The sequence below is a fragment of the Podarcis melisellensis genome (assembly GCF_964234715.1).
Source record: "Podarcis melisellensis genome assembly, chromosome: 1".
In the NCBI taxonomy this organism is placed as follows: domain Eukaryota; kingdom Metazoa; phylum Chordata; class Lepidosauria; order Squamata; family Lacertidae; genus Podarcis; species Podarcis melisellensis.
The window spans coordinates 89,145,287-89,157,252 of NC_138528.1; the positions used below are offsets into that span (position 1 = coordinate 89,145,287).

Sequence of the window (11,966 nt, forward strand, 5' to 3'; positions counted from 1 at the left end):
TCCTCAATCCTCCAGGTGTTTCTTTTTAAGTGGTCTTTAATTACTCTTAAAAATGTTATTATATTTTGGTAAAACTGCTAAACATGTTGTTAACTCTGGATCTCCATAATGTATGTAACTTGAACTTTGTGACTTCATAGTCTCCGTATCTTTCTGTGCCATACATGAAGTATGAAGATACAAAATACAACACACTACAGTATTGCAATTTATACAGAATATATTTAGTTTAAAATTTCAGCCAATAATTTAGAAGTTGGTTACTGGAAGGGTTTCACAAAGGAGTTCTGTTTGTATCTGTATAAACTAAAGGCCCTCTGAAGAATGGCTGCTTTCAGTTGCATTGTAGCTGGAGAAAGTCTGTAAACGCCAGCTGCATGGCAAGTAAAATGAGAATGATTGAGCATGCTTGCTTAACTGTAGTTTGCTTCCTACTTCACGGATTCTATTTTAAGATACTAAGTAATGAAATGGAAAGCAATGGACTCTTGAAGCCATTTGATTGTTTTAAAATTGATTTAAGTTGTACTTAAATAATGTAATATCCATCTCTTTGGGTGTATTTATATAAACATTGCCTGCATACGAAGCAGCTTCTAAAAATGTAAGGTGTCTCAAGGAAATTCCTGTTCATAGGTTAAGGGAAATGTGTGGTTTAAGTGAATGCAGAGTTAATGCTTCTTAAGCAGTGATAGGAAATCATCTCCAAGGTGTCTTGCTTATCCTGAGTTCCTATAAACTGGATATCTGGGAAGGGTCTATAGATATGCGGGGGCACTTTACTCCAGTGGTTTGTTTCCCTGAGATGGTTATACCATGCAATATAGCTAAATTTGGTGTAAAATGAGTTTGACAGTTTCTGGTCCATTCTGAAACACAGCCTACGGTCGTCCTATTCAGGCATTCTGAATTGGGCATAAGCCAGTGCATGAAGAGAGGAGAGCATGCAGTAGGTGCGCCCTACCAAACCGTGTCCTTTTAGTCCTCCATGGGGTTGTTTTATGTTTCGACAGACCTTTACAGCTCTAGTTTGATATTTTAAACTAAAATGTATGTCCCTGTTTAGGAAACAGATCTTGGTGGTATCCATTGTAGTAGTACCATTGGTGCAAGGATTTCCATTTGTACAACAGAAATTCCTTACCCTCTCTCTGTGTGCCCCTCCCCATATCTGCTGCAGAGGGTTGGAGATAACCCAGAAGAGATTTGGCAGCACGCAAAAAGAGGAAGAAGAAGGTCCATTACACAGCCAGAAGTCCTTGAACTGATGGTACTACTTCATTGGATCCCGCCATTAACTGTAGTTGGTTGAAAACAAGTGGCTGCTTCCAATCTCTACCTGGTAGATGAGCCAGACGAAGAAGAGAGAATGGGGAACACACAAACATGAGACTAGTTAATGTGGCACTCTGGTTTGGTGTCATGTTGTAGCCAGTAAAATTGGGGATAGTTCATAAATGCTCCTTTGGTCTCTTCACTTAACAGTTGCAGGCTGTGTGTTGAGCTGTGTGTTGGAGTTGCTCAAATTTTACTTGCTTCATTCTGCCTTGGCTGCGGCAAAGAGAAACAAACCAAAGGGCTAAATTAGCATCACATGTCATGTGATCCACTACCTGTGACTTGTTTTTCTCCAAACAAACCAGAAACATAAACCAGGGCTTGTTGCTTCCCACTCATGGTTGGTTTGAGGGACAGGAATGCTGGTTTGCCTAGTGTGCCAAGCCTCATGACCTGTTTGCTGCAGTTGTAGGCAGGGCTACAGTTGAGCAGGGTATCCAGCAATACTGCTCATTCATTGGAAGCCATGGTTTATGCCTGACTGTAGCTTACCAAGGTGTGCACTGGTAATACTGTAGAGCAAAAGCATTAATCAAAGGGTGTTGTGATAAATCTCTACACTGATTCTAAATTTTAAATACTTGATTTACATACCAAACACGTTTTCTGTTTCTTACCTTTTAGCTCATCAGTCTGCTTTGGTGGTGCTTGACAACAGTGCAGAAAAATGGCTGCTAACAAGGCAAAGAACCAGAGCTCTCTGGCCCTCCACAAAGTAATCATGGTTGGCAGCGGAGGTGTGGGCAAATCAGCACTTACACTTCAGTTTATGTATGACGAGGTAAGATTTGTGATCTATGTGTACATTTTCAATTACAGTGCAGTGGACCATTATTGGATCTGCACTTTGCTTCCTTAATATGAAATAACTAAGCACAGTTGTAGATTGGTTCAGAAACACAGGAAAAAAGCATTATTCTTCAAAACTGAAGTTTCTTCCTAAAAGAGCTATATCCCCATTAACTATAGCAGGGCCAATAAAACAGCTGATTTTATATTGTTGAATTCTTGCATTTACAGCTTAGTTCAGAGATTAAGTTCCTCTTTCACAAAAACTTGGAGGTTCAAGTAGGCTGTTCTGCTCTTATCTGTCTGAAGCACTCCAGAGAATTTGTTGTGCTATATATAAATACTTTATGATAACAATAGTACATCAAATGTCACTTAGAGCTGTGTGTGTTCTGTGGTTCCATGCTTGTGCTGCAGAAGCACAGAATCTGACAATTGAGTTGGCGCCTCAAGAAAACTTCTATGTATAGAAATGACCAGGGCATTGTTTGAAAAGTGTGAAATCTCAGAAACTGGGGTGGGAGCTTGCAGGGAACGATGTTGCCTTTTCTCATCACAAAAAGAAACATAAATATTTTTAAGATGTTGTATCTCTTTTTGCTGAGAATCTCATATTCCAGCCCCACTCATATAAACTCTTAATGTCTTACCGCACAACTCTAATTCCATAGTGAAGGAGGCATTTTTAGCCTTGTGTCCTGTGCTCTTCAGAGTCAAAACCGCAGCCTTAAAATAGCACAACGAAAGAAAATACTTTGTATCCAAGAAGCATGATAAGATTTGATAGTTAGTTTCCAACATATTTTGCTAAGAGGACATATAAATAGTATCTTGTCTTTCGCTTGAGACCTACATGTTGGTCACAGTTCATGTGGGTCCTCAGATGTTCATAGAATTGTAGAGTTGGAAGGGACCCTGAGGGGCATTTAGTCCAACCCCCTGCAGTGCAGGAATCTCAACTAAAGTATGCTGGACTGTAGTTTTCATAATCCCCAGTCACCTTAGCCAGTAATCAGGGATGATGGGAATTGTAGTCGAAAAACATTGGGGCACCCAAGGTTGAAGAACACCAATATAAGGTGGCTTGTAAGGTAAACTGTTTTGCTACATTGTTCCCAGAAGTCACTACTGATCATTTGATAACCAATCCATATTGGTCTTTGATGTCTAGTCTTCTTGGCATATGGGCTGAAGGAATCCTTATTGGCATATGGGCTGAAGTTGACAAAAATCAAGTATCAGAAGCTGAGTATGGGTACTCTACAGTTAATTACTCCTTTTATAACTCTTAGTTTGTTGAAGACTATGAACCTACGAAGGCTGATAGTTACAGAAAGAAAGTAGTTTTGGATGGTGAGGAAGTACAGATCGATATTTTGGATACAGCTGGACAAGAAGATTATGCAGCTATTCGAGACAATTACTTCCGTAGTGGAGAGGGTTTTCTCCTAGTTTTCTCCATAACTGAGCATGAATCCTTTACAGCAACAGCAGAGTTTAGGTAAGTAGTGATGTCTAGGCATTTTCTGTAGGCTTTGTGTGTAGTGCATATACTGTGTGCCAAAAAAGAAATATGGTCCAATGAACTGAATAATACGCCAAAGTGAACATCATTTTACAAGTGTAACTAATAATGAAATTGAGGTTGTTACCTGGGTGGAATTCATTTGACCCAGGTAACACAGACGTTTCCTTACTTTTTGCCACTGAAGGGTAAAATAATCATCTTTGCCCTGCCCTGCCCTGCCTTGCCTCCCAGGGACAACATTTTAAGTGTTGTGCTTCACTTTCTTAATATTTGTTCCTGCAGTTGGGACAGGAAAATAGTGAGCACATCTGGAGGTATAAAGGCTACAAATTAACATTAGCAATATTTGTGTTATGTATGTTTAGCTGTTTCTTGGGGTGAATGTTAGTAGCAGAATCTTAGTTTTGGAAGGGACCTCAGAGGTCATAAAGTCCAACCTCTGCCAATGCAGGAAACACACTATTACAGTATCCCTGTTTGTTTGCTATTGAGCCTTCTCTTAAAAATGTCTAATGAAGAAAATTACACCAACTTTCAAGGAAGTCTGTTCCACTGTTGGAACAGCTTGTACCATCAGTAGGTTACTCCTAATGTTTAGTTTTATCCCTTTCATTTATCATTTGAACCCATTGGTTCATGACCTACTGTCTGGAGTGAACAAAAGCAAATTTTCTTCATCTCTGTGTGGCAGCTCTTTGTATAGTGGAAGACATCTATCATAACCTCTGGCTAAACTTATCAAACTCCTTCAACTTTTCTTGGCCTTTGTCTCCAGGCCCACACTATCTCTGTCAACTTCCTTGAGACACATTTCTTTTGTAGTTTTACTCGAGCGAAGAACTTTAAACCTCTATTTCAGAAATGCTCCCATCATTTCTTGGCATGTGAAATAATAAATTGGTGTACATTTTCCATAGTTTTAGACTACTGGGAAATTGCTATGATAGCCACCTCAGTTGCTTGTGTTTAATATTTTTTACTAGGGAGCAGATCCTGCGTGTAAAAGCTGAAGAGGACAAGATACCTTTACTTGTGGTGGGAAATAAATCTGACTTGGAAGACCGTCGGCAAGTGCCTGTAGAAGCGGCTAGAAGTAAAGCAGACGAGTGGGGAGTGCAATATGTAGAAACATCAGCAAAAACCAGAGCAAATGTAGATAAGGTAAAGTACTAAGTTGGTTTTGGGCAGCAGCCTTCTAAATGTGGTTACTGACTTGCAGTTGTGGATAAATACAAAGCAAGAAACTTCTGCCCTTTGAGGACTCCTTTTATTATGGAGAATTTGAGGGAAGTCCTGTTTAAGAACTGTAGGGATCTCATTTGGATAGCAAGGAAACTTGCTACTTTTATGTGAGAATACAGGATTCCTGTCTTGGCTGCTGGTTTTCCTCTTAAATTATGCTCCGACTACAAATTGTGTTATGTGGCTGGGTTAAATGAATATTGGTATGACCATGCTGAACACATCTTGTATATTCATGGCATATAATGACTTGGCATGGGTTTAATTGAGAAGCACTGGTTTCCTTGCAACCTTGCTAAATGCCTTCCAAAGGGAGCCTTCTCAGTTGCTCTTGATCACCAAAACATCTTTAAAAAGTGCATTGGGGTTACTGCAATATAATCTGTGCTTCAGACCTCATTTCTTGGTGAACAGTTATACTGACTGAATGCAGATTTTCTCTACAACCTGAGCTTTCTTTATATTGTGGTTTGAAATCCCAAGTTCTTCATCTTAAATATGTGTCATTAGGCTTTATGTCAGTATGCATAAAGGCTAGGTCTCCATTTAAACTTTTCGTGTGTTCATAGGAAAATGTTCCTATAGAATTCTTCTAGATTCCACCGCAATCCATGTATTCTGCACCAAATTTGGATCTTTATGTGAAAGTAATAAAAAAGAGTGTTGATTTACTAGTCATTAAAACGCTTCATTATTGACAAAATGTAATATTCTGTAGATACCTGTTGTATCTATTTCCATTGTGTTCTTGTGTTTAGATTTTAAATCTATCTAAAACAACGGTAAAAAGGTCTATTCCTGTGGTAATTTTAACTTTTCTTATAAAGCAAACAACATATTGTATATTATTATTATAGGCTGAATCCCTGTATGCTAAAAAAAAAAAATTCTCTTATTAATGTGCAGTTTTTCATTTTAGGTATTCTTTGATCTAATGAGAGAGATTAGAGCCAAGAAGATGTCGGAAAACAAAGACAAGAATGGCAAGAAGAGCAGCAAGAACAAGAAGAGCTTTAAAGAAAGATGCTGCTTATTGTGATCTTTAGGAACTGTACATACATGCTGCGGAATTAACAAGACATTTACCACTAAGGGTAGAGGACTGGATGAATGAGAAGACATCTTGATCCAATAAGCTTTTCCACTCACATAATAGCCTTTTTGAAAGTGCAAAACTTGGTTTGAAAAATGATGAAGTTCAACGAATCCATGTATACTGAAAGGGACAATTCTTGAAAGCAACTGTCCGTGCTAAAAATATTGCCAGCAAATCTTCTTATCAGCAGTATGATCACTCTGAATTTCTCTCCTGGTGTTGCTCCCAATGTTGGCACTCTCTCTATGGACTCTTCCTCAGTCTTATGCAGTGGCTAGTTCTGATTGAAGTTCAACCAAAGTTACCTGCCTCTCCTATGTGACTTCAGTTTTGGTGCTCCTAATAAAGGCATAAGCCTTTAGCCATTCTTTTAAAAGGGAAAGTTAAGACATACTGAGATCTCTCTGGTCTCTGAAATTTGCACACAACTGTATTAAAGTAGGTTATGCTACTATTTTGCCAACATATTGGATGGACGCTATAAGGACTTAGTAATTCAGAAACAAAGACTCAGTAGTGAGTTGGTCTTTGAGTCATCGCTGCAGTATTCCTGAATTGAGCCTATAATTTCAGAGCATTAGTGGTTATATTCTGGCACACTGTATTTCCAATTTATTTCCTCCTTCATTCCAACAGCTTATTCGGGGTAAATGGACAAGGCAACTTTCTAATATCGAGAAATTCAAGTAATTCCATCCTGTCTGCCAAATACTAGACTTGCTCCCCCCTCCCCCCAAAAAAACTTAAACATTCTATTTGTGGCGTTGCAGTGAGTTTGTAAACATGTATTGAAGCTGTAGAAATTGGTGCATTTTTACTCTTTCAGTGTTTAACAAGGAAATTTGTTTCTTTTTTAAAAAAAAAATGTGAAGGTGGCCCACACTGAAATCTAGTGAGTTTCCATTCAGTCTCATTTAAAGTCTGAGAGGACCATCCATGAGTAACTAACTCTGCACACACTCAATTGAAATTAATTGTAATTATTCAAATCTAAGGCCCTTGTGCAGCAGAGTCCTGGGGATTGTGCCATACAGAAGCACTTTGCTATTTAACCATGCTGGGTTTTCCTTCCCTTTCTGTAATGAGTTATTGCTGTATTTGTAATTTCAAGAGTTGCATTGAACACTCAATACTATTTTGCTAAGAGCAGGAGTGTGTGGAATTAAAGCAAGTGAAATGAGTGATCTTTTCACATTCTTTACACTTGCCCCTTTAAAGTGACATTTGAGCTAATTATGTGAAGTTGCCAAAAAGCCTGACCCTTATTGTTGTTGCACAGGTTGTATTAATTCTGCTGCTGCAAAACTTTTTATATAGTTACTCAATAAATCATGGGGAGAAGTCTGTATTATAAAGGCAGCTAAATATACGCACTAAAAGCTTTTTTTCTGATTTTGTCACTACTTCATTGTTAATGTTGTGGATGGAAAAGCATGTGAAGGTGAGCAGATGAGCTTTTGAAATTATTTTTTTGCAGGCACAATAGGTGAACAACTTGGGTGTGATCACACAGGTGATCATTATTTTATCTGATTACAAAATAAGTTCAGAATCCACCTGGGAAGAAAGTTGTGCATGGGTACTCTGATATAGCAGCACCTTTGCGACATCCGCTGCTGCTTATAAATCTGAGAAGAGGGGGCAGCAGTCTGGAAACTGCAACTAAGAGTAAGTGTGTCTGGATGTTTACAAAACTCAGTGTTTCTCTTGCATAAGGGCAGAGGTTAGTTACCAAATAGGACTATGAGAGAGCTGCCAAAGTAAAAAAATCTCGATTTAAAGCTGCATACATTTGCATGCAAATGAAACAGTACTAAAGTGATAAATGAACATGTGGCAATATGCACCCTCTTTAACTGCATTCTTCTATGCTTGAGATAAGGTTTTCAAGCTACTGGTATCTCTAGATGTTTCTTTTCCTGTGTGATTGCCAAACCTGTTCAACCTAGCCTCTGTACAGTGGCTGAAAACTGTAGGGTTAAGTCCTGCTCAGGGTTAAGTCCTGCTCATGCAGCAAGTCTGATTTGCCAACATGTCATAGCTTCACCTCTCTGTGCCTCATCGAAGTACCATTTCTCTCTCACTCTTGCAGCAAGAAGGCCAAGTGCTGCCAGAACAGTTGATTGATTCCAGATCAGGAGTGTTGATTGAGAAGACAGAAACCTGTTCCCCCACCGTCACCACAGTTGGTTTAGAAATTGTTGATTGGGGAGATCTAGGAGCAATCCCCATTCCAGCTTACCTGTAGGGAAGGACAGCTTTTTCACCCAACAGATCCTATTTCTTGGGCAGCTTCTGTTTCTCAAAGTGGGAATGAGTTAACACATCCCTAGGTTTCATCAGCTCTGATTGTTTCCCTGCCTGAAATCAATTACGTTTCCTCAGTCTTATGTAAGGACTCTCCAGGGTTGTTTACCAGGTCCTGTTTTACAATCCAGTGTTGACTGACCACCTGTGCAGAGAAACAGCCAATTTACTTGGGCAAGCACTTCCCAATAATTGATGGAAAAATTATAACTCAACCATGTTCCCTAGTGTTAGTGAAATCTTTTTTTTTTTTTCAATCCACCCAAGTCTTTGGAAAGAAACAGGACGTTGACTGTGCAATGAGTCTTGGATGTGAGACTTCTGGGTACAGCTTTGTTTTTAATCTCTCATAAAATCACCAGCAGCTAGTAACTTTCATTAATTAGCTGTGACATATCCATCTGGATTTACAGCCACTCTTTCACCAAATAAAAGCGATAGAATGGTAAGACTATTTTTTTAATGGTTAGTATTTCCTTAAATCATAATTACAGGAGGGCTATATAGTTAACATTGCTGTGGTTTTAGGAGGAATATGGCCCGACTGCTCTCATTGCAGAAATGGCAATAAGAGGGAAAGCAATGGCATGATAATGTGCGGTTTCTTAATATAAGGAAAATAACTACAATAATAAGTTTAAAACCAATATGGAAACAATTACAGATGCTTTTTGGAAGAGATAAGAAACAATGTTACAAAACAAATTGTCAAGGCAGATCAAATCAATAACAATGAAAATATCAAGCAAGACCAATAAGGCACAGTAACCCATCAGTGCCAATAAAGGACAAATGGTTCTGATATTGCGGAGGATTTGTCTCTTCCTTCCAGCATCCCATTAATCAGGAATGAAAGCCAAGCACTAAGTAAAGATTCTTATCTAGAGATGGACCTTTTGATCTCAGAATTGTTAGGTTAATTCAAGGTGGTCCCACATGCATCCCAAGGGCCACACGCAGCCCTTGGGGTCTTTTTTGGTAGCCCTCAGCAACATTTGCACTCTCCCCAGCCCTTTCACTGCCTTTCCAAAGCCAAGTAAGCAAGGTGCTGGGCTTGGGCAAGTAGGTGTGAGGGCTCTGACAGGATCCTGCCTCCTTCCCAATCCCTTGTTAGCACTTTTCCAGCCAGAGCCTTGTGCCTTCTCTTCCCAAAGCCCAGCGCCAAGGTTTCCTTTTCTTAAAGGCCAGTCATCTAATAGCTTCATTTTGCTAATGTATGCACACTAAGCAATGTTGTGCATCACTGAATCTGCCATGTTTCTGTATTGTGCAGTTGCACCCACATACACATCTGTATGTGCGCATTTTGGATGTAACATCTGTCAGACACATCTAACCCAAAGGGTGGCTTCCAGATGATGAGCAGAAAGACACCAAATGACTTGTGTTTTTGCACTGTCTGGGCAGAGGAGCTCGTATGTAATATTTACTAGTGACCAAGGCTGCTAATCCAGTGTGTGTGTGTGTGTGCGTGTGCGCGCACACACACGTGCCTATGTGTAAAGCAACCACCAAAGTATCAATAAAATTTGCATAAATGGGAAAGTGTAAATCACTTGCTATACAAAGGAACCAATTTCTCTATGCAGTATTGAAAGTCCTTTTTAGTCCCAGTCAGGCCACACATCTCCAGGAACTGGCCTCCTGGGTTTTAGCTGTTCCTTTTAAAAAGGCCAAGCACCAGGTATTTATTTGCATAGACCACACACATCAATCTGATTTTGGTATTTTATTTTTTCCTCATCATCCTCTAATTCATGTACTGCCTTGCCTAATGAAAGCGTTCAAGAGAACTCTAAAGCTTGCCCCACTTCTGTGACATTTTGGTTGGTTCCAATAAAGCTTTGCCCAATTGGATTTTGGAGGCTTTTAAAATTATGTACCAACAAAGCTCCTTTTTGATTCTTTAAATATAAAACATTGCATGTTCTTCAGTATGAACATAGGCCATTTTGGAACTTTACGGTTTTGGGACCTATTCCAAGCCCTTGCTTTGCTGCAGAAATGAAGGCAGGATTCATCTGTTTGCCCCTCCAAAGTGCTTCCAAACCTCTCCCTACATTCCTTGTCTTGGAGCTAAATCCACTTTAATATCCACACCCTTTAAATGCTATTTGAACATCACTCTGGTGCCACATCAATGGTGCTTGCAACTATCAGTGCAAAGCCTTTTTGGCTTTTCCTCCCTGTTTCATGGCTTCATAGATGAACATTTCTATTGCTAGACCTTATGCTTACAGAGATTACTTTGAAAAGTCATCAAAGATGCACGATAAACTGATTTTTCTGAATAAGCCCTTAAATGTGTACAAGCTGGCCAAATGCATGTTGCTTACCATGACTGCAGTGTAAGAAAAACACTGGGGCCTAATTTGATTAGTAAAATGTATGGCATCTGGTGGGCGGGGCTTTTGTGCTGTGCTCTGGAATCAGCCCCTCCCTTCGGGTGTTCAGTTAAATTCAGTCATTCTTGCCTCATGATGTTGTTTTTCGTTTCTCTCAGTATGTAATTGCGTTACAGTTTTCTGTACTGTTGAAGCTTTGTTTGACATATACGTAAGATGCTTACTTTGCTGAAAGAAAAGAAACTCTGCTGAAGAATGGTGGGATATCCTAAACTGGGTGAGTGAGGAGATATTCCCAGTCGGACAGAAGGATTGCTTTCTTTAATCACCCCCACCCTCCACAACACACAGAAGACCCCAGCTCTGCATCTTAGTCAAGATCTGTCTAGCGATTAGTTTTAGGATAAGGATCAAAAATAAGGTGTGTTAGGATCCTATTGTGAGAGGTGGAAAGACAAGATGCAATTGTTTTCAATATCTGAAATACAACTTAGTTGTGCATGGATAAAATCCCCTACAGAACATGTCTCTCAGAAATCCTGAATAGGTGGGTTTTTTCAGCAGGTCCATCAAGCTATGTGCTGAGTAGTATGACTATTACATAGGCTGCAGTGGCTGATAAATGTAGACATAGACCAGTTCCATTTGATGGTTTGAATGAATCTCCCTGGTAATTGAAGTCTGCTCGCTTGGGGTGTGAATAAAAAGCCTGTGCCCCATGGGCTTTTTCAAACATTTTCAGGTGTTGTCATTAGACCCAGACATATTTATTCATTTAAAGGAATGTGGAGTTACTATTGTTGCATATCACAAGGACCCTGTAGGATGATGGTGAGTGGTTCCCAAAAATTGCACATGAGGAGTTTTTGGTTTTTTAAAGCCCTGCAGTAGAGCTGAAAGATCTGAGCACAATGTTTGACATTGTTTCATGTCGCTGATGCGATCCCAGCTGCATCGAAGAGTCTTTGGAAAAGCAAAATAAAGTACTCTGTGTTGTTAGTCATTTACGTATAAATGGAACTGACGCACGGGAGAAGGAGTTGTGCACTCTATCAAAGATCTTCAGCCATGTCCAAAATCTTGGATGTGTATAATAAGCACTTTAGGTGGAACAAATTAATGAGATACCCACTAATTGTTGGGAGTGTGCTTGGAAATATGATGGACATGAACACACACACACACACACACACGGAAATGATGAGCAGAATCTATCACTGACCTTTTCATTTCAGCTGAGGCTCAGTGTGGCTCAGTGGTAAAGCACCTGATTTTCATGCAGAATATCCCCTGTTCAATCTCTGGCATTTCAAAGCAGGGC

The 11,966-nt window shown here is 39.6% G+C and overlaps 1 protein-coding gene and 1 long non-coding RNA gene across 6 annotated transcripts in view; both read left to right on the forward strand.

The window, feature by feature from the left end:
- RALB (RAS like proto-oncogene B) overlaps positions 1 to 7,385 on the forward strand; it is a 27,963-nt gene extending 20,578 nt beyond the window's left edge. For all 5 annotated transcript variants that reach the window (XM_081886045.1, XM_081886046.1, XM_081886044.1 and 2 more), the window contains exons 2-5: positions 1,963 to 2,119; positions 3,420 to 3,628; positions 4,639 to 4,816; positions 5,817 to 7,385. In XM_081886045.1, coding sequence (XP_081742171.1) covers positions 2,006 to 2,119; positions 3,420 to 3,628; positions 4,639 to 4,816; positions 5,817 to 5,936 — 621 coding nt within the window. In that variant the 5' untranslated portion in view covers positions 1,963 to 2,005 and the 3' untranslated portion in view covers positions 5,937 to 7,385. The remainder of the gene's footprint in view (positions 1 to 1,962; positions 2,120 to 3,419; positions 3,629 to 4,638; positions 4,817 to 5,816) is intronic.
- A 1,543-nt stretch (positions 7,386 to 8,928) lies between these two features.
- Positions 8,929 to 11,648, forward strand: LOC309378978. Its single transcript, XR_014172307.1, has 2 exons — positions 8,929 to 9,771; positions 9,806 to 11,648. It is a non-coding gene; the product is annotated as an uncharacterized lncRNA (long non-coding RNA).
- The last annotated feature ends 318 nt before the right edge of the window (positions 11,649 to 11,966 follow it).